The sequence below is a fragment of the Grus americana genome, chromosome 19 (assembly GCF_028858705.1).
Source record: "Grus americana isolate bGruAme1 chromosome 19, bGruAme1.mat, whole genome shotgun sequence".
Lineage (NCBI taxonomy): Eukaryota > Metazoa > Chordata > Aves > Gruiformes > Gruidae > Grus > Grus americana.
The window spans coordinates 9608305-9630716 of NC_072870.1; the positions used below are offsets into that span (position 1 = coordinate 9608305).

General features: G+C 40.5%; 2 protein-coding genes across 6 annotated transcripts in view; both read left to right on the top strand.

Moving 5' to 3' along the window:
* Window positions 1–1634: 1634 nt before the first annotated feature.
* Window positions 1635–21352, top strand: INTS2 (integrator complex subunit 2). 3 transcript variants are annotated; one of them, XM_054847195.1, is made up of 24 exons: window positions 1635–1961; window positions 2425–2563; window positions 3293–3395; window positions 3615–3728; window positions 4416–4546; window positions 4637–4810; window positions 5348–5574; window positions 6357–6482; window positions 7058–7129; window positions 7225–7339; window positions 8062–8130; window positions 8573–8707; window positions 9193–9369; window positions 10066–10174; window positions 11175–11351; window positions 11752–11916; window positions 12136–12337; window positions 12956–13081; window positions 14632–14821; window positions 15773–16015; window positions 16999–17106; window positions 18473–18578; window positions 18758–18934; window positions 19697–21352. In XM_054847195.1, exons 1-24 carry the CDS (start codon window positions 1654–1656, stop codon window positions 19864–19866), a joined length of 3663 nt encoding a protein of 1220 aa, XP_054703170.1. In that variant the 5' UTR covers window positions 1635–1653; the 3' UTR covers window positions 19867–21352. The 3 variants fall into 3 exon arrangements, with proteins under 3 accessions (XP_054703170.1, XP_054703171.1, XP_054703172.1); XM_054847196.1 differs by having other exon boundaries at window positions 11175–11279; XM_054847197.1 differs by lacking the exons at window positions 1635–1961; window positions 2425–2563; window positions 3293–3395; window positions 3615–3728 and adding an exon at window positions 3959–4072.
* Window positions 21353–21768: 416 nt separating this feature from the next.
* The window catches only part of BRIP1 (BRCA1 interacting helicase 1), a 63044-nt gene continuing 62400 nt past the window's right edge, over window positions 21769–22412 (top strand). For all 3 annotated transcript variants that reach the window (XM_054847922.1, XM_054847923.1, XM_054847924.1), the window contains exon 1: window positions 21769–21814. The gene's annotated coding sequence lies outside the window, so the exon portion shown is untranslated. The remainder of the gene's footprint in view (window positions 21815–22412) is intronic.

Sequence of the window (22412 nt, forward strand, 5' to 3'; positions counted from 1 at the left end):
GGAGCGAGAGTCACAGCTGGCAATGTACGTATCAAACCTGCCAGCACCATGAGCCAGCTGCTACATTGGGCACGCTTTTTTTTGTTAGCTACTTTTATTTAACTATTTTAAGTGCACATAATAGCTGGTTTATAAATAAATTTGTCACAATCCAGTAATTTGGGTTCTTTAGCAAGTACAAGATTAAATATTTGAAAATTTCAGCTCTAGCTTCTCAAAATGGCCTTGCAAGAAAATACTGTTCCTGGCAGTGCTCTGTTAAGTAGCTGTGGAGGTTTACCTCCTCTTAGTATCCAATGCAAGAAGAATCCGAGATCCTTCCATTACGATTTAAAAAAAAAAAAAAAAAAAGTATAAAAGTGTTTTAACCTAGCTATTACCATATTTAAGCCATTTAGTCACCTTTGACTCACTGCTATTTGGATTAGATTTCCGAAAACCCTGTCGCCAGACCGGCAGGCTGCCAATTGTACTTGCAAACAACCCTTAGATTTTTAAAGTAGCTGTAACATTTAGATCTTTCTACCATTGCCTGAAATAATTACAGATAAATGAATTTATATTTAAATCCTCAGCTATGTTCTTACTTAGCTGTCAGTTATGGCGCAGATTATTGTATTTCTATATTTACCTCCATTGGTAATTTTAACTTCATGTGTTGCTATGAAGACTTGCAGATGTCTTTTAATCAAGCACTATTTGTTAATACTGTAATATCAAAATATTATGTTGCATTATTTTAAAGCTTTCAAAAATAAGAGTAAAATGTTTTAAAAATGCTATTGCACCATATAATTTGCTGCACAACAGGACGGCACAGCATATCACTCTGGTTTGATAGTAATGCTGCATAACCAATGTTTTGATCTGGGTTTCTTTTGAGAATTCGTTAATTAGGTGACATTGTATATGGCATTACTGTCTCGTCTCGACAACCTCCAGCTGGGAAGGTTTGTGTTTGGTGGGGGGTTTTGTTTGGTTTTTTTTTTTTTTTAGTAAAGGACCCAGGACTATGCTTCCAACTTAAAGTTTTTTATTATTGTTTGTGGGTGTATTTTTTTTATTTTCAGTGGAGTAAAGTTTAATTTACAGTAGAACTGGATTTGGGACCTACCACAATCCTCAGGGTCACTTTTTCAGGACGTTACTAATCTAGCTTTAGGTTTTTCCAAGTAAACTGGATGTGAGGACCTCGCAGAGCGCTTGGCGTGGGATGACACAGCCTGTGGCATCATGACTGGACCCGTCACCTGCCCCGCCCCGGCTGGGTCCCTCCGAGGGAGCTGCGGTACCTTCTCCCCCAGCCACCACCCGCCGTGGGCCAAGTCGTCGTATTTATCGTGACAAAAATAAAAGGAAAAAAAACTTAAAAAAAAAAAAAGAAAAAAAAAGCGATTAAGGAACAAACACTATTGCTGCCGAATGCCATAAACACTGAGTTGTACAAATTGTGATTGAGGAAATGAAAAAGGTTTATACTTTTTAAAAAAATTTCAAATGGAATAAATTATTCATGAAGCCTTGATTGTGGTGTCCTTATTTACAGGGGGAAGGGGCGGGGCCGCCGCCTCCCGCCCATGACCTCACTTCCCCCGCCCTTCCCCGCCGTGACGCGCTCGGCCTGCGCCGGAAGCCTGGGGCGACGACGGTTGAATGAGGGGAGCCGCTATGGCGGAGTGCTCCGGCCTCCAGTTCGTCAGCCCCTACGCCTTCGAGGCGATGCAGAAGGTGGACGTGGTGCGGCTGGCCGCGCTGAGCGACCCCGAGCTGCGGCTGCTGCTGCCCTGCCTGGTGCGCATGGCCCTCTGCGCCCCCGCCGACCAGAGCCAGAGCTGGGCGCAGGACAAGAAGCTCATCCTGCGGCTCCTCTCGGGCGTGGAGGCCGTCAACTCCATCGTGGCCCTGCTCTCCGTGGATTTCCACGCCTTGGAGCAGGACGCCAGCAAAGAGCAGCAGCTCCGGTAACGCCGAGAACGGCGTTTTCTGTGGCGAAAGCCGCGGTGCGGCGTGGCCAGCCGTTCTGTTCGTTGCTGCCGAAGCGCCGGGCTGAGCTGGCCGCTCGTGTCCGTGTCCCTTGATAACGTCCTAGGGAAAAGCCCGGGTTTAACAGAGGGCTCTGAGGTCCCGGGGATCCCCCCCACCCCACCCCCCGGGGTGGGGGGTGCGTGGTGCCCGTCAGGGAGCGGGCAGGGGGGTGGCTGGCGTGGTCTCCGTGTCTTCACCGAGCCTTGTCCCTGCGCCGGGAACAGGGGCCCTTGTTGCTGTCATACCCACAGAATTAGAGTTCGCGGTGTGCTACAGCGGTCTTTTCGGGTCACACGTGTGGTAGAAGCAATCCCTACGGAATTACGGCCCTCCTTTAACTGATAAAATTGCTGTGTTTGCAGAAACATTTAGTAGTTGTTGGGTTTAATTGTCTGTTAGGCACAAGCTGGGAGGAGGTAGCGGAGAAAGCATCTTGGTGTCGCAGCTTCAGCACGGGCTGACGCTGGAATTTGAACACAGCGATTCACCTCGTCGGCTTCGTCTCGTGCTTAGCGAGTTACTAGCGATTATGAATAAGGTAAATTTCTCCGTACCTGGACACTTGTGAATTTTGTGTCAGTGAAAATGCTCTGTGGATAGATCGCTGTGCTGTGTGGTTCTGTTCCTGGTGCTGCTGGTGTGTGTGAGTACCCTTCTCCAGGTCTTCTGTGCTTCACCGAGGCTTAAATTTGCAGTCTGATTGAGCAGTGGCTTCTGATTAAACTCCTTGTGAACCCAGCTTCCTAGAGGAAGTCTTTTGTCCTCAGAACAAAGGAGGGTAATCTTTTCTAATGTGATACAGGCTCTGTATATTCTGTAATATGCTGTACTCAAATATAATGAGATTTTTGTGATGCATCAGTGCAGAAATCTTATTTGAAAACGTAATTATGGCTTCTCTCCGTCCAGTTCTTTACTCCTGTTGCAGTATGATATTAGCCACCGTATTTCTCTTATCCCTCCTCCTCTCCCCCCCACCTCCCCCGGCATTTCATTTTCCTTGTGTAAACTTAGCGTGTTTTTAGAGTTGTCAGTGAGCTATTTCTCTTTCTTCGGGAAAGAAGCAGTGATACCAGCCATATTGAAGTATATCCACTAGTAAATATTTCTTACTCTAAATGCTTTTCTTGTGCCTGTTCTGTGTTTATAGCGGTACATTTTTGACAGTTTTTAATATATTCAGTCTGCTGAATTTAAGGCTGTAAAAGACTGATTAGACAAATTGCTTCATAAAACCTGTTCGGTGATAATGAATAATGTCTCGTAGGTGTCAGAATCAAATGGTGAGTTTTTTCTGAAATCTTCTGAGCTCTTCGAGAGTCCTGTTTATCTGGAGGAGGCAGCAGATGTTCTCTGCATTTTGCAAGCAGGTGTAGTATTCTATATTTGTAGTGTTTTCTAATCTCTTACAAATGTAACAACTTTTGGAGCTGTTGTGACTGATTTCTCTCAGCTGTCTAGCTCTTCGAAAGAGGAAAGATCACAGATTGATTTATTGACTTGAGCGTGTTACTTAAATGCATATTAAAAACAAGTTTTTACGTGGTTCACAGCAAAACACTGACTTTTAAAACTCTCTTTTTATCCAGAGCTGCCGTCGCTGTTGCCAATAGTTGATGTGGCTGAAGCTCTGTTGCACGTTAAAAATGGAGCCTGGTTCCTCTGCCTTCTCGTGGCCAACGTTCCCGATAGCTTTAATGAGGGTGAGTTACAGTTTCTCCTTGTCCAGCTTACTTGTTCTAAAGGTTTGAAATTATTTTTAGCAATATAGTTAATTCTGGGCTAAGCCCATAAATACTTGAATGGGAGAGCGTTTGGCTTACGAAATAGAGTTTGAATGCATTTATACCTAGAGATGCCGATGGGCTCCCATTCTCGTCATGTTGATTCCCCTTTTTTGCAGCCTGCTTGTAGACTCATGGTGTGGATGTTGCGGCTTTTCATCTGTAGGTCACCGTTACAAAGGCTGACTCGGGCAGGGAATGAGTGGGACTGCGAACCCGGCCTAACCTTGCTAATGGTTCTCGTCCCTGAGCCGTATTACGAGGTGAAAAATTTGTATTGACGTTGCCTGTTTAACATCCCTTACCTCGCAATAAGATTTCAGTCTCCAGGACTGCCAGATGCACAGGTTACATTAGATAGAGCATGAGTAGTAATTGGATGATGCATAAATCTGTAATGACCCTGTAATTTCTCTGAGGAGCAAGACCATTTCCTTGTTCTGCTTATGTAGCATAGATCATGAGTTCTTGCCCAGAGAAGAGTTGTGTGGCCCAACTGATAAATCACAGGGAGCTGAACAGAGCGGCTTGGCTTTATGCGTTTATGTTTATGTGGCTTTCTCTTGGAAAGGACAGATTTACTTACACCTCCTGTTGGATATTTAGTCTGCAGAGGTTTGATTAAGAATGGTGAACGGCAGGATGAGGAAAGTGTTGGAGGCCGTCGTAGAACAGAAGCACTTCGCCACCTGTGCAAAATGAACCCTTCCCAAGCTCTGAGGGTCCGAGGCATGGTGGTAAGTCAGTCATTAGGTTGTCATGAGAATCATAGTTATGATCCTTACTGGAGCTTTAAAAAGGTGATTGAGCCTGAGCATTTTATCTAGGTGGAAGAGTGTCATCTACCAGGTCTTGGTGTGGCTTTGACCTTGGATCACACCAAAAATGAAGCTTCAGATGATGGAGTGAGTGACCTGGTGTGTTTTGTGAGTGGTTTGCTACTTGGAACAAATGCAAAGGTTCGAACTTGGTTTGGAACTTTTATCCGAAATGGCCAACAGGTAGGAAAAGCCTTCAATATTCTGCTTTTTAAAAAATATCCTTCTAGCTTGCTGTAAGTCTTCTGGATGCAGCCACCCGTATTTGTCTGAATGCGTATAAATCCTGTTGCAAGTCTTGGAGCAACTTTTACAAGGCAACGTCTTCTTATGGGACCATCGGGTCTATAAATAGTGTCCCCGAAAGCGGCTATTTGGTTGTTGTTCTGAGAGATTTTTAGGTAGATGATTCAATAGACATGGAAATTGTAAGTTTGTAATGTTTACCTGATGAATATGTTCATCCTCAGTGTTCACAATGGGAAGTTGTTTCTTGACTTGCTTGGTTAGTTGAGTTTGTTAAAACTTGGTTTTGATGTAATAAGCTGTTGTGATGTGATCATGTGTTGCCTGTTGCCCTGGTACTGAAAATTGTATTTTAAAAAATTTCCTCCCCAGCCTTCTTTTTTCCCTTGACTTCATCATTATGGAAGCTTTTATGTAATACATCGATGGGATGAATTTTACGTTGGTGTTCTCACCTTTTAACTTCTTACACAGAGAAAAAGAGATAATATCAGTTCCGTGCTTTGGCAAATGAGGAGGCAGCTGCTCCTGGAGCTCATGGGAATCCTTCCCACGGTTCGCAGCACACACATTGTTGAAGAAGCAGATGTTGATATGGAGCCAAACGTGTCTGTGTATTCCGGACTGAAGGAAGAGCACGTCGTGAAAGCCAGCGCGTTGTTACGTCTCTATTGCGCTTTGATGGGAATTGCTGGGCTGAAGTAATGAATGTTTTAATGCTCTGTGGTTTTGATTTGCTGTCTGACCATTTAAACAGAGGTTGAGGCGCTTTTAACGCGAGCTGTCTCTAAAGGCTGTTATGTCCTTGAAGCGGTCTTGACAGGACTCGCCAATTTTAGTACTAGAGGACTAGACCCGTCTCACATGCCGAGGGATGGAGTCGTTTCTTTATAGTGCAGAGAGCAAATATTCTGTAATACTAAGGTCTGTGGAGACACGTATGGGTTTAACTTTATGGTACTATTCTCAGCAGAAAAGTTTTGTCATTCTAATGGTACCGATCCATTTGTCAACTTTGCTGATTTTTTTTTAATCTAAAATAATGCAAGAAACGTGGTGCTGTCTTTAATGCTGCAAAATCAGTTCGACTGACTTGTTAAAAGAAGTCTAGGCCTCAGTGTGCAGAGTAGAAAGCAGCTGAAAACTCTAGCAACATACGCCATGTGAATTTAGAATTTCTATTCCTCTGTTTTTAGAGAGTGATAACGAAACATCTTCATGCACTGTTAATTTTAAGTATTTTGTACTAGTAGGCAAGATTATATCCTGGGGAAGTTTTCTCACTGTTGTTATCTCTTAACAGAGATTTTTATGTCTTTAAGTTCAAAGAGAATTGCCAGTTAATCTTGATACTCATTTGATGGCAATTTGATAAACAGATTAAGTAACAGAGAAAATTTAATCTTTAACCATTGCGGTGAGATTGGGAATCTCTTCACTTCAATCAGCAGTGTGGGTTTTGTTCTTTTTCTGTCCTCTTCAGGCCAACTGATGAAGAAGCGGAGCAGCTGCTGCAGCTGATGACCAGCCGGCCTCCCGCAACTCCAGCTGGTGTTCGCTTTGTATCTCTTTCCTTCTGTATGCTTCTGGCCTTCTCCACTCTTGTCAGGTACCTCTCAGTAAAGGAGCGGGTTTGTAAAGATGTTACTGTTTCAGCACCGGTAAGGCAGTCACCTCCCCAGAGCCACACAGATTTTTCTCTCCTAATTCTTTATACAAATCTGTGTATGTTGGTTGAAGGGATTGGTGTCACAGTGTGGTGAGTAAATTGATATTCCACTCTGCTCTCCCTCTTGTTTATAGCAAATCCTTTGAGAGGGGAGCATCAGTATTGGCTTAATTTGGAATGGTTTCTGAAGGCTGAAGTAGCCCTTAGTAGTTCACTTTTCCATTGAACAAGTTTATAGCTAAATTCTTTAGAGACCCTGTTCAAAGAGTAGCAATATAGGTGTTTAATGGCTGTAGCTTGCTGCTGTGTGCATCCAAGACAAGAAATTGCCTCACAGTTGGACTGAAGTTTGTGCTAATTATCAGTGCTTGTCAGCTGTTTGATGCTGAAGTGAAAGTGACAAAAAGTCTCCTGGCATCGGATTCCTCAAATACTGGCTTTTCTGCTAGTAATTGTTAGTAAAACCAGCTGTAGTTCCTGGGAAAAAAGATCTTTTATGGATTTTCTTTATGCAGCACCCCGGAACAGGAGCAGCTCATGGTAATGTGGCTTAGTTGGATGATAAAGGAAGAAGCTTACTTTGAAAGGTGAGAGCAGGCTTCTGTTGTTTGTAATGATTCCAGTAATCTGACATTTACTTATGTCCTATTGGAAAATAACTCTTCCACTTTGTTATCGTTAGCATTTCTGGTGTGTCTGCTTCTTTTGGAGAGATGCTTCTCTTGGTAGCCATGTATTTCCACAGCAATCAGCTCAGTGCTATCATTGATTTGGTCTGCTCCACCTTGGGAATGAAGGTAAATCCTAAACTGTTCCTAGCACCTACATTTCTCTGTTAATTTTAGCTTTTTACTTTGTATTTATACTCTTGTATATAAAGAACTCTTTGTATATAAAGATATATATATGTATATGTATATACTCTTTGTATATAAAGAACTTTTTGATATAAAGAACTTTGCTTTTTCTAATATGCTTAAAGCAAATGTAAAGTTAAAAAATGAGTAACTAACCACATGAGTTCCTGTAGAGAGACGTTAAACTATGCGTACCTCTTGATACAGAGTGTTACGATAAAAGGATCTTCAAAAAGTGTTGACTTGTTGAAATAATTATTTGCAAGAAACAAACTTTTTTAGAAGACTAATTGAAGTAGTTTCCAAACTGAGCTGCAACCTTTTTATTTTAAATAGTTTAAAGAAAAATCTAGATGTATAACAATTTCTGAAAATTACCGAGGGAGAGTTATCTTCAGTTCACTGTCATGAAACAGTGTCTCATCAAATGTGAAAGCTAGGTAGGTAGTTTTCAGGATAAGGAAGATGTGGAGTGATGAACTCGTGCTATTTAAAAATATTTTTGGTTTACATTTGAAGTATAGATGTGAGTGTTTTCCTGGTATCCCAGTGAAGACCAGTTTAAAAAGGTTAAAAGTTAACAGTTTATAAAATAAATTCGTAGTACTTATTTATAAGAAAGCTAGAACTTAAAATTACAAGTACTTTGTTCTTTATTTCAGATTGTTATTAAGCCCAGCTCACTCAGCAGAATGAAGACAATCTTCACACAGGAGATTTTCACTGAACAGGTATTTCAAGCCTAGGTCTTTTTTTTTTTTCTTTCCCCCCTTTTATTTTTCTTTCTTCTGTAATCACTTCAGTTTGACCTACAAGAAGAATCAATGCCCTGCTGGTACTGAAGAGCCTTGGATCGTTCTTTTTGTACTCTGATCTGATTATGCTTTTTAAACACTTGGCTTTTTTAAATAATGGGGAAGCAAAGGAGAAAAATGGTCCACTCTGACATTGTTTTTTGCGGTAGCAGGAAATCGTTCACAAATGTAGTACATGTGCTACAGTTTTACACATACTGTATTAAGCTACATCAAAATGTTCTTCATTTTCCAAACAACCAAAAATAAGTAAATGCCAGAAAGAATGTAGCTGTGCAACTTGGTCACTTTGTGCTTATGCATTGTGATAAGTTGAATATTTGTGGTATTTTTCTTGTTAATAATAACTTTCCTTTAGGTTGTTACGGCTCACGCAGTTCGCGTGCCTGTTACAGGGAATCTCAGTGCCAACATTACTGGGTTTTTACCTATTCACTGCATTTACCAGCTTTTAAAAAGTCGATCATTCACCAAGCACAAAGTATCCATTAAGGTATGACCTTCATTTCTGTTCACAATTTTGAATGTTGACTAGGTTTTGCAGGCTGGTTTTTTGGTTGAATTACAGGAACAGAATTCTTGATGAATCTTATCGCCTATTACCATGTAATTTAAGAAGGAACTGTCTATTAAGTTAGGGTACCCAGTTTTAGCTCTGTAATCCAGAGACGACAACTTAGTGAAGTTAAAAATAATAAGAAAGTCAGCTCTCTCCCCCTGTCTGCCCTTAATAAAATCATAGTCAGAATGCTGTTTCCAGCCAGGACAAGTTTTATTGGTGGGTCTGTACAGAGCAGAGTCAGGATTACAAGGTTTATGACCAAGCCCAACTCAGAACTGGTGTTACGCTTTCCAAAGTCAGAGACTCACTCAGTTACAGTTTTTTGTAACTAGTTAAAAGGGAATGTAATTGCAGAAAAAAAAAAAAATTGCCTTCCAGCTTTGAAACTCATTGTGTAACGGCATGGTTTTGTCTAGGACTGGATCTATCGGCAGCTCTGTGAAACCACCACTCCACTCCATCCTCAGTTGCTTCCTCTTATTGATGTCTACATTAACTCTATTCTTACTCCTGCATCTAAATCCAATCCAGAGGCCACAAATCAGCCTGTCACGGAGCAGGAGATACTGAATGTTTTTCAAGGACTCTCGGGGGTAAACGATTTGTTCGCTTCTTTCATGTACTTTAATGTGGACATGTGGTTCAGTATTTTGTATATGTGCTTGATGCAAATTTGTAAGTTGCTTTGCTTTTTGTCTTTAATGCCTGTATAGTAAACTGCCTCCTGCTACGGTGATGGTCATGTGTTTTGAAGTGAATCCTGTTAGTGCTACTCAGATTTTGAGGCGGATTGCTATTTGTCCCTGTTTTGCCCTTTTCCTTGGGAACTCGTCAACTCATGCTGTTAAAAGTGCAAAGAAAAGCCCTTCATGGATTGAAAAGCGCAGGTGTTTATGTAGGATTTGTATAATTTTTGAACTGACTTGATCTTGTTAGACAAAGATACTATTTAACTGAAGCACTGTAGCTGGTTTTGAAAGAAGCATTTTCATTTGCATAGAAGTAAAAGAGTGGTCACTTGGACACGTGTAGAATGAGTGGCAAACATTGCCTTGCGCTGGAATCCTGGGATTACTCCTTATCAGTGTCCCAAGACATTTTATGTTTGAAGTTCATTTTAAAAAAAAAAAAAAGAAAGAAAAAATATTCCCTGCTTGGACCTCATATGGCTTTAAATTTTTATACAAGGCTTACTGCCCTGTCTTTCTTCATATTTGCAGGTAAATCCAAATGTTTGTTCTCAAGAATCAGGAATGCAACATGACCTTTGTATGTGGTTTTATGTACAGGGAGAAAATACTCGTCTTACTCAACGATACAGCATCACAACACAATTGCTTGTCCTCTACTATGTCCTGTCATACGAAGAAGCGCTTCTGGCAAACACAAAGATACTAGGTATATGTGAGTGCATCGGTGGAAAACAGATTAACTGAAAATTAGATGCATAGAGAGGAATTCTTACAATAACCAAAATTCATGTTGCTGTCAGATTCCAGCACAGCATAAAAAATTTAGATTCCTGTAATAAGTACAGCATTGCTGTAGAAATTCAGGAGATAAAGTTTCTGCTAAAACTCTGAGGAATTTTTTTTCCAGATTAAAAAAGGTCCAAGCTGGCCAAAAAGTTGCCAGAAATAGTTTCTGATCATCTAATAAATACAGCAACGATTCACAAAGATTTCTTAATGACTTCAGATCTTCATTTATTCATGTGTCGTCAAACTCGCACACACAGTTCTTTGGGTTGGCAATTTTATGGTTGACAATATTGAATGATCCCTTTTTACCTTTGAAATTGAGACTTTAAATCAATTCTGAAACAATGTTATGTAGTTTATTGATGGAGTTTAATTTCAGTGAAAACAGAGTATTTATATCTGGTGGGTGTTTGTACCTGCCCTTTTTAGGGTGCAAAACTTGCAGCATTCATCAGTGCTATTTTCTTCATGCTATTCAAGAAAGACTGAAATACTATAAAATAAATGATAGTTCTCCCTGCAGTTGTACCTTCCACCTCACTACGGGGTGTTGTGTGTGTCAACAGTTTGAATTCCATGTGCCAACCGTTTTTTTTTAAGAATAAAACCCCTTGAATAAAGAAAGTGCAGATTTGAGCTATGATGTGAAAATCAGCTGGACTTGGGCAAAGATAGTACGGCGATCTTGCCAACAAATCTGAATGCCAGGGAAATCTTTAAATGGAAATGTTCACAGAAATGCTTTCCTGAAGAGCTTTATTTAATACTTTAACAGGAATGAGGTGCGTTACTTGGGATTTTCTCTATTTTACCTGGATAATATAGAGACAAGTGCTTTACATTATTGATTCACTTGGGGAAATATTTTTTTCCAACTGTAACTGTTACATGTGGTTTCTTGTCCTGTTCCCTTATAGCTGCCATGCAGAAAAAACCCAAGTCTTACTCATCAGCGTTAATGGATCAGATCCCAATCAAGTACCTCATCCGGCAGGCGCAAGGACTGCAGCAGGAGCTGGGAGGTAGATCTGTGTGCGAAAGCCTGACGTGCATGCAGACAGAAGGCGCCGCCTGTTTCCAGCCCTGTGGCTATTGTGTGTTTCATAGTGTGCTGTCCTTTTTCTTTTAAAATCTGTCAGTAGTAACTAGTGACAGTACAGATATGTATGAAGAGTAATAGTGAAAGTTTGAGGAAGGCAGTTCTTTTTCGAGTAGGTCGAACCTACCTAGAGTAGATTTTAGAGTAGGGATTGCCTGAGAATTTATAATTCCAGACTGAGTTTAAGAGTTACTGTAGGGTCCTCCCACCTTTCCAAAAGGTAACTTCTCCTTTCTATTGGAATTAGAATATCAGGCTATAAACATGCAAGTTCATTGAACTTCTTGGCAGTGATTCATTTAAGGTCTGTCGTTGAAATGATAAGCACAAATATGTTCAGGTGAAAGATGTCACTACTTAAGTCTAAGATGTATACTTTCTTACTCTCCCTGAAGGCTTGCATTCTGCACTGTTACGCCTTCTTGCAACTAACTATCCACACCTCTGCATCGTGGAAGACTGGATCTGTGAGGAGCAGATCACGGGCACTGACGCCTTACTGAGGAGGATGCTTCTGACTAACATTGCAAAGAATCACTCTCCCAAACAGCTCCAGGAAGGTAACTAACTTAATTTGAAGCAAGCAGTGTTCTTTCCAAGTTAGTTGGAATATGGTGGGTTTGGAAGTGTGTAGCCATTTAATTCATTTGATCATACTGCATTTGTATAATGAAGATGTTCTGCTGCAAACTTGTTAATATATGAGTCTTCAGGTCAAGGAGTCAGAAACAATGTCAGAAATCCGGTTTTACCAAGATCCTGTTGTCTTTATTTGATAGCATTTTCCATGCTGCCTGGAAATCACACCCAGCTGATGCAGATCTTAGAACATTTAACACTTCTCTCGGCCGGTGAATTGATCCCATATGCAGAAGTATTGACATCAAATATGAATCGCTTGCTGAATGCTGGAGTCCCTCGGAGGATTCTTCAGACTGTCAATAAACTTTGGATGGTTCTTAACACTGTGATGCCAAGAAGGTAGGTTCAAAATACTGTTTAGTGTGTTGTTGCAGACAGGAGGAACGCCACTTTTTGTTTCAAAAAAATAACATAATGCCTTTGTCTGGGAAATTGGAGGTTGTGACTGAAGAGAACGTGCTGGAGTTGCATTGCTTTTTGCTTTGTTGAAAATATTGACCTTTGTATTTAAAAGGACTTGGTAGTGTTAGGTTAATGGTTGGACTTGGTGATCTTAAAGGTCTTTTCCAACCGAAACAATTCTATGATTCTATTCTATGAGTCTTGTTCTCTGGGGAAAGGAAGTCACCAGTTCACTTAAAATATAGGAGTATGTTTGTGTAGTGTAGATTCCTTATGACACATTACTGATGAAACACGATCGAACTCAGGTAAGAGCATGCCTCATCTGAGGAAGTGGATGCTGTGTTGCAGTGAAAACAGTTTCGTTGCTGTAATTCCAGTGAATGTAAGTTAACTATATCTTGGTTAACTTCAAGGGCTCAAATGAATTATGGGGTTTTTGCTCCTTGATAGGCCTAGAGCAATAACAGCTAAGTGAGTGTCCAGATGGTTATGTGGTCCCTTTTCTCATACAGATTATCTATTAAAAAAATCATAAAAATAATCTCATTTTAGGTTGTGGGTGATGACTGTTAATGCTCTGCAGCCTTCAGCAAAAGTAGTCCGACAGCAGAAATACACCCAGAATGATCTGATGATTGATCCTTTGATTGTACTAAGATGCGATCAGAGAGTTCATAGGTAAGCATCTCTCTCCTTTAGCTTTTTATGTTCTGCGGTACTTACATTGATACATGGTGCATGCTAAACATCAAGATGTCTCACAGAAAACTTCTAAAAGCTTTCAGTACTTCAAAACATATTTTCAAACTAATCATCTGAGCTTGTAAATTCTGTCTTTTTTGTATTAAGGTCGTTGGTGGGAGGACTGAGTGAGCTGTGCAGGCTGTTTCAGCATGTCATACTGTCCAGCCGAGCGTCTTGTTGGACAACCTTATGCTCAGTTCTGTTTCGGAAAATTTGGGATTTGTACATAGATCATCCATTTTAGCTTTGTGTGTGTCAATTTGTTCTAAATAGACAGTGCAGCATGCTTAAAATGGCTGCTGCCACAGCGGGAGGTGGTGGGTGAGGATGTAGCTGTAACATCCTTCCACTGCGTGCTGCCTTTTGCCATCCCTTGTGGGCCCGTAGGTATTCCATCTTGTTGGGTAATGGTTTCTGCCAGTGGGTGCGTGATGGATATGACAAAGGTAGATTTGCTTAATTTCCCAAGAAAGTCTTTTAGTAGTACTTAGAAATTAGTTCCTCTAGATGTCAGTGATGACAGAGGAGGATGTGTAATGCTGCTTTATGGCTGCGATGCAGAAGAATAAGCTGAGAATTTTAGTAGCGAAAATGATCACAACTGATAGCAATGGACCAGCTTTTAAGGAGAATATGAAATAATGCAAATAATAAGTCAGAATTTGTAAATTACAACTTTGTTTTTTCGCAGTAATGAAGAAAATTGCATCTATTATTCTAAAAAAGATATGGTTAATAATTTTAAATGTACTTCAGCCCATAGGTTTATTCCTTGTGTATTCTTTTTCATGTTTTCTGTCACTTGTGGTTTATTTTCCCCCTTTTGTATTATCCTTTTGTTCATAATAAATGGCTAATAGTCAGCTTGATTTGTTCTTCACGTTCTTGTTTGTATGCATCTGTCGCTCCTTGCCTTTTAGCAATTGAGCCATGAATCCAGTTTTCATTTGAGTTGCTACAACTCTGCTAGACTTCAAGTTTCTGTAGATGACATCTTTAATCCCCAATCCGTAGGTGAAATTTATAAATGTATATCTCTTCAGCCTTGGATGCAAATTGAAAATCCTACATTTCTGAAACTGTTAGGGAGATTTATAATGCAATGGGGTTTGAAAACTACCATCTTAGTATTGTGGAAGCAGTTCAGAGCTTGTCTGCCTTTTTTTCCCAGTCATTCAGATAATTGTTTCTCCTTACTTCATGTACAGCCGACACTTTTTGGGTTTCCTTTGTTCATCAGAAATTAGTCTCTTCAGCAGTTCCTTGGTTTTGTAGAGTGTACGCACACCTGTGTGCATGAGAGAAGTAGGACTGCATGGCAGGGCAGCAGGGGGGATTGTCACCTTTAGTACTTTGCTGTGTTAGGGAAAACAGACTGCAACCAAATGAGCCTTTGAGGAGTGCTTTTAGTGTCTTCACATTATTACTGTCTTATTGTTCTGCCTACTGAAATGCCTTTATTTTATCATGTGTTCCCGTATCAGGAGTCCTCCTCTGATGGATATAACTTTGCACATGTTGAACGGCTATCTTCTTGCTTCAAAAGCTTACCTCAATTCTCACCTAAAAGAAACAGCAGAGCAGGACATTAGGCCATCCCAGAACAATGCAATGGGTCCAGAGGCCCCAGAAGTTACAAGGGAAGAATTAAAAAATGCATTGCTTGCTGCTCAGGTAAGGGGGAAGAAATGGATTTTAGATGATATGAGCAAAGACAGTGATAAAACAGAAATACAGAAACAGGAAATTAAAAAATGAGACCTTTTTACTTCTTTTTTTACCGATTTCTGTTTCCATGATAAAGTAAACCACCTCTGTATTCAGATTGTTAAATATTTTTGGTCTGTTTTCTAGTCTGAAGCATTGTGTTGGTTAACTGCTTTGGTAGTGTTCTTTTTGGTTAGTTAGAACAGAAGAGTTTTGCTTACTAGCCCTTTTCCTTGTTGCCAGTGTTATCCAGAAGCTCTTTCTGTACTTGGATTTGGAGCAGTAAAACATGAATAAATGTGACAGACGTGGGCATGATCATTTGAACTATGTTCTTTAAGAGAAGCAGCCAGCATTGTAAAGTGCGGGGCTGAAGAATGGTTAACTTACTTAGCTTGATGTTATGGGAATTCTAGAGTTATCCTGTTTCACAGTCAGTCTCCTCTTCCCTCTGTCTGGAAGAATGTCACATATGTAGTCCCTATTAGAAGATGATTTTTGAACTAATAGGAAGTTTTATATTTAAATGAGTAGCCTAGTCTCCCCTGAATACTGTGAATTACATGGCCCGGTGCATATTTTGTCTGATCTGGATGCTTTAAGGGACCATTGGATATTTATTTTGAAAGAATACGAGATTCTGTTGAATTTAGTGTTCTGATCTGTGATGATGATTATCTGTTGGATGTAGATTTTTTTTCTTTGAGTCTTGATTCAGATAAAGCCCTGGGTTTTTTTAATGTTCTACAGGATTTGTGATTCTGGCACTGAGGTTTTATTCTGTATAAAAAAATCTATAGCTAGAAGTTCTAGCCACCTGACAGTCTTCCGTTTCTTAAATTGTCATTAATTCGTATTTGATTTCTTTGATTTCATTGGGGGTTTTAATGCATGTTCTGTTGCTTATTTTCTTCACAGGACAGTGCTGCTGTGCAGATTCTTCTAGAGATCTGCTTACCTACAGAGGAGGAGAAAGCTCAGAGCAGTAATACCCACAGTTTGCTCAAGAGTGTTCATAGTACCACGGGCCCTGCGAGTCCTGAACTAGAAGAAGAAGATAGCTTGCTGTGTAATCTCCGAGAGGTCCAGTGTCTGATCTGCTGTCTGCTGCATCAGATGTATATAGCTGATCCCAACATAGTCAAACTAGTTCATTTCCAGGTCTGCTTTGCACTATTTTAGTTCTTTCATGGTTTCTCTGGTTAAGAAAGAGCCAAATGAAGTGGTCAGAGGATATCGAATGCTGCTGTTGTGTTCCTCAGAAATTATAATGGCCCACTTCTCTGCTTCCTGTCTCACCAAATTTGCAGTACCTACATTTCCTCCATATTTCAGTGCTTGGACTCTGTGTTGTAGCTGAGAAGGGAGCACCTAAACTATGCCTGTTCCTCATCACTAAACACATGCTTGCTTTGTGCCTTTGCCCTTTTTTATTCCAAAAGAGTATGTCCATTCTAAGCCAAGGAAAACTGGCCTAATCCTCTTGTAATTACTTGTTCCACGTCTTTTGTTGGTTACTTTTTTCTGGCCATGTTTTTAAATTAGTATACCCATTATTCAAAACTGTAATTTGGCTTCAAGTGTAAAGATCTTCTTATCTTTCCTTTTTGTTAGGGCAGAATTTATCTCTTTAGAGTGGAAGGAGAAAGGTTGCCCCTGCCAAAGCAGCCGTACGCCTTCAAAAAAAGAAGAGGGGAAAGATTAGCAAATTTCTTAATATAAATGCGGTTTCAGTGTGTGTTAAATTGCTCATTGCCAGATGGCAATCTCTTTAAAAGGAGCTAATTTGCCTTGACCTGGAACTGATTAAGTGACTAAACATGGCGCAGTTGTGAAATAATCAAGTTGGGGCCTACGGTGAAGTTTGGAACGCAGGTGAAAGCCAGAAGGAAAGGGTCAGTGCAACCCAGTTTAGTTTGGGGAGTGGAGGGCGATGTATCTGCAAATAATACCTGGAGTATTGAGCATAAAGAACTGATTTAGACCCTCGGTTTGTCACCTCGGGACACAGGCCTGTTACAATTCTGAACAAAAGAGATTTACAAGTATATTAGTTTTGGGGAAGAAAAAAAAAGCATTAACGCAGATCTAATTTAAAATCTTAATTGAAGCAGAATTTTTAAAACATCTTTGACATCACACAGGGTTATCCATGTGAACTTCTGGCGCTGACAGTGGCGGGGATTCCGTCGATGCATATCTGTCTGGATTTCATACCGGAGCTCATTGCCCAGCCTGAACTTGAAAAACAGGTACTGTGCGGTCATCTGGTTTGAGAGTTGCTGTAAGTAGTATTGGTTAAGGGGAGAAAATAAAAGGATCACTAAAAAAAGTCCTGTTCCAACTTGCCTAGGATATTAAGGTAATATCTGTAGCACTTTTACCTAAAATTAAAGGCCTGGCCTTTAAATCCCCTTCAGACAGGGATTGTGACAACTCCTCTAATGTATCTCTGTACACTTTTTCACGGAATACTCATGAATTTCAATATTACCGTCAAGAACATGAATAAAAGCACTTTTCAATAATGACTTTCATTCTTTATATTGAGTATAAATCAGTTGGCAAAAGTTTTGCCTAGGTAGTTTTTATCTGATACTTTATAGGTACAGGAATTTCTATGAAGATTTAAATTTTAAAGACCTTTTGTGCAAAGATATTTTGTAGAACAGATGAAGCAGCCTTAAGATCAAAATTTTATTCATTCTCTTGAAAAGTTTGACTACTAAGTTAAATTTCCAGGGAATATTACTCCTATTTCTTGAAGCAAGCTTGGGACAAGACTATAAGGTGTAAATTTTTAAATCAATTTAAATTTCTCCTTTGCCAGTTGTCTTACTGGTTCTTTCCCTGGTGTAACTGCCAGAACAAAGCCTGCTGGAATGACATGCGCGGCTTTCCTCAAAGTTATGCTCTTTGAATCTGGAGAGTAGCAGTTTCTTCTCGCCACAGGCTCAACAGAGGGAGAGTCAAGAGTTTGGTTTTGAAATGTTTCACCAATATTTTTGAAGGTCTTCTCATGATGGTTATGAAAAAACAATGGCAAATAATCATTTATTGTTACTTTCTAAAGCAATTTGTAGATCCTGATTTAGTATGCTGTGACAAGGGGAGATGACATATTTGGCTAGTTGTAGGTGACTGGAATTTGTTGGGCTAACGATTCCTCTGTTTTCTATATCAAGCCAACTTTGTAGTTCCTCTTATTTAATCCTTTCTCAAATACTAAGTTACTGCTGATGAGAGAACACTCAACTGAAGTTAAAACTAGAACACATCGGACCTTAAACAGCTTTTACAAGGGTTATATTGTAAATTGTTGCTTTGTTGTTGATTCTTCATGTCAGAACAAATTGCGTCTGTGGGGGGAGATTCTGAAACACTAATGCTGGTACTTTGATTAATGTTAAATATATGTGGTTTTTTTTTTTTTTTCTTAATGTCAGCAGAAAAAATTCAGAATAGTATTATCAAGGCTTTGCTGGCTTTAATTTTCTCATTGGTAAAATAGAGAATATTTACTAACTCATAAGTTATGTGAAGAGCTGTGGATAGAAGGTGCAAAGCAATCCGTAACTTTATTGCTTATTTCTCTTTTGCCTTTCACCTACTGAACAGATATTTGCTATCCAGTTACTTTCATTTTTGTGTATCCAGTATGCACTACCGAAATCTCTCAGTGTGGCTCGTTTAGCTATCAATGTGATGGGAACTCTACTCACAGGTAAGCACTCCAGCAACCCCTAAATACGTTGCTTGTGTAAATTAGAATTATTTCTCTAGCTTGAATGAAGTTTTGTCTAAATGGCACTGTGATAATTACAATTGTAAAAATAACAACAGTTCTTGACTGGATTTCTATAATAATTCCTTTTTACTTAACTATTTCCCTTTCCTTGATAGTTTTAACCCAGTCGAAGCGCTATGCTTTTTTTATGCCAACCCTGCCTTGTTTGGTGTCATTCTGCCAAGCCTTTCCTCCTTTGTACGAGGATATTATGTCTCTGCTGATACAAATAGGACAAGTTTGTGCCTCTGATGTTGCTACGCAGACAAGAGACTTCGACCCAATTATTACACGTAAGTAAAGTACCTTGTATTTCAAAAGTAACGTCATGGTCCCAGAGAGAAAATACGGTTTCAAAAGTGTGAGTGTGGTTGGAATGCAGTATGAAATCTACTGCTTTTGTCCTGTAAATACAGAAGGAACAGGGATAGGTGGATTTACTGGACTGGAGGAGAGAGTTTAGAGGCTAAAGGGGCTGAAAGTACCCTTTTTTCTAAACTTTGTACTGCCTTCTTTCTGTTTTATTTCCCCGCTTGTATCATTTCAAGATGTAGTGCATAGAATTTGCCAGTGTAGTCTAAGGATGAAAGACATGAGCAAAGGCCATTGGCTTTTGAGGACACAAGGACATTTCAGCCCCTCAGCTGAGGCATAACAGCCACATAAATCTTCCTAATCAATGGAAATGCAAAGTCAAATGAGCTACCTGAAGTCTTACACATGACATAGCATGGTTGGATAAATATATAGTGATTGTGTGAACACCGATTAATTGTTTAGCAGTTGATCTTGGGCATGTTTTTGTCTCTTTTTTTTCTCTGAAGACAAATGCTCTGTTCATGCAATACAAGGTTCCTTGATGCTATCTATGCTAGAGGATATTTATCTTAAAAGAAGTAAGAGGGGATATAAAAAACCCTAAAGGTGCATGAAATAGTGATGGCTCAGATTTGCAATTTTGTAACATACATGTTTGTGTCATGGTTGTAATATCACAATTTAAAAAAATAATTTATTTATTTAGTTGTACTTTTTTCTTCTACTTAATTTTCTAGGTCTCCAGCAACTAAAGGAGAAACCACATGAAGTTTCGGGACTTTGTAAAGATTCATCCAACAAAAGTTGTTCAAGGGACATTGCAAGCATGGACCCTGATGTTCGGCTATGCCAGTGTGTTGAAAACACTATCATTGAAATAATTAACATGAGCGTCAGTGGGGTTTAGGAAGAACACAAATGAAATTGTGCGTAGCGGGTCCCACTGTCTGTGGTGCCTAAAATTGGAGAAAGCTGCAAAAGTGGATTGAGGAACTGGAGCGCAAGAAGTCCATGTTTTTCATTCATTCGATTCAGTTATGGCTGAAAAGAAGTCTTTAAAGAGCCTTATGTTGCTTCCAGTGAAAACTTTTGAGGCTGATGGAGTCGGTAAATAATTTCCAGTAAAACCAAGCGTGATTTTCAGGCTTGCTCGGTTTCTGAAGTGATGCAGCAACACACCCGAAATGGTATTATAACACTCTGAAAAATGAATACTTAAATTGTTGAGCAAACAGCAAAATGATGGGTAAGAAAAATTTGAGATTGAAGTGCTTTGCTGAAGTTAAATGAACTACTGTTCCAGAGCCTTGTGGAGCAAGATGAAATAAAATACTCCAAGGAAGGCTTGACAAAGTGGTGTAAGTAACTTGCACCAGTACATTGAGCACTAAGAAAATGCTTTAACTTTTTTAAATTTGTGTTTCAAATCATTGGTCAAAGTTTCAGTTCATAAGATCAGGAACTTCATTTAAAGATCAGCCAGCCTTCATTAAAAGTTTGAAACTGGTCTAAAAGTTTCTTTAAAAAAAAAGTACTAGTACTACAAAATGAGATGTATAAATGTGATTTTTAAATTATATGTATTTTTAAAGTAGCTCGGATGGTTTAGTTTAAAAGAGATGAGAAAGACTTGAAGAAATAAGTGCAAAGGTATCTTGAGTTGTCATCAGGACAAGATTAAAAAATAAATTAGTGTTGAGGCTGACTTGGACAGAAGCTAAATTTCCCCATAATGAAAGGAATGACAGATTTCAGCCATACCAAAGCGGTTACGAGCAGCTCAGCAGGCAGGAAGGCAGAATCCTTTGTGCTTCATGCACAAAGCTGGATTTAGCCTCGACAGATGTGTTTTGTGGCATTGCAGGAGGGTGTGTATGGTGCAATATTTGGGAGTTTCTTGAAGGTTACACAAGCTCTTATGCGAGGCAGCACATGCTTTTGTGGCAGAGAAAGAAAATTAAGGTTTGGCCGTTGTGCCAGAACTGAGTGTACTGCTTCAACTCACATGAATTGCTCAGCTTGTCCATCCAGCACTTGCTCTTTTATTAAATGACAGCATTCAGGGGCCTTAAATAAGTAAAGTATTTTTCAATTAAAACCAGTTGAAATTCCAGAAATAATGGTCTGATTCTTCAGTGTGGCCTTGAGAAGGTCTTGCGGCTTGGACGACAATTTAGGAAGGCTGAGACTGAATTGCCAAACACACTTGGGTTCATATCCCAGGATCACCGGCGTGCTGCAATCATCCGTTCACACCACCTGGCTGCCAAGTATACTTTTGTCATCTTGATGTAAAGTATGTAAATAAGTGTATGTATTTTTTTTCTCCTCTGTTCTAAGTGTAATTTTATATGCTGGAGTAGTATTTAAATAAATAAATAAATAAACTAGTGTATGATTTGGGTCAAGTCATAGCTATTCACACTTTTTATGTAAAGGGCGATTCCTGTACTGAGTGGGAGGACAGGCCCAGGCTGAGGCCTGCTCCTCCAGGGGCTTTCGTGCCTGGCAATATTTAAAAGCTACGGACTTTACTAAAACCAGTTACTCATGTTTTAGTTCCCAATACAGTGTTCTCGGTGCACTATGCTTAAACCAAGGTAAAAAATAAAATGTATTAAAGTATTTTGCAATACAATCCTGCGCACGGTAAACGCGTGGTTGCCCAGCAACGAGTACGACACGGAAGTCAACAAGGCCTTCCGTAATTGGTTCTAATAGCGCAGAGGTGGAAGGCGGGAGGGGCTCAGTTTGCGATTTGCTGATTGGCGGCTCAGGGCCCTTTCCTGTCAGCTGATTGGCGCCGGGGCGGAGGCGGGAAGGACGGACGCTGAAGAGTGCCGCCGGTGCCTGAGGTGAGCGGCCGCGCGGCGCCGCTCGTCGCCTGCCGCAGGGTGGAGCGTGGCTGTGAGGGGACCGGGCACTCGCGGCGTGGGAGGGAAGGGAAGAAAGTGGCTTTCTGGGGGCCCCTGCCTCTTAAAGAAGGTAAAGGAAACGCCCAGGTGTGTCTGTGTAGGCTGAGGCGGGGCACACGCGCCGTAGAATGACAACAGCTTCTTCAGCGCTCCCTGCCCTCGGCCGCAGAGAGGCAGGAAAAAAAATATAATAATCTCCTCAGGGCTGGAGCTAGAGTAGGGCCACGGTGGCGTCGGGGCATCCCTGGGCAGTGGCCACTGTCCGCCCAGAGGCGCTCCCGGGCGGAGCGGGGCAGACCGGGACGAAGGGTCCCTCCGTGCTCCCGGTGTCCCGGACTGATGCCGCCTCCTGCCCGCTTTGGTGTTGAATCCTTCCCACCGCCCCGACGGGGGGTTGCTTTTTTTTCTTGGGCAAAGCTCAACTCGAAGTAGTGCTCGTTTAAGCGAACCCCCCCGCCCCGAATGTGTTAGGGAAAAGCCTTTTAATGGGGTGCGGTTACGGTTTGGGCAGGAGAGATAGGATGTAAACTCACGTTAG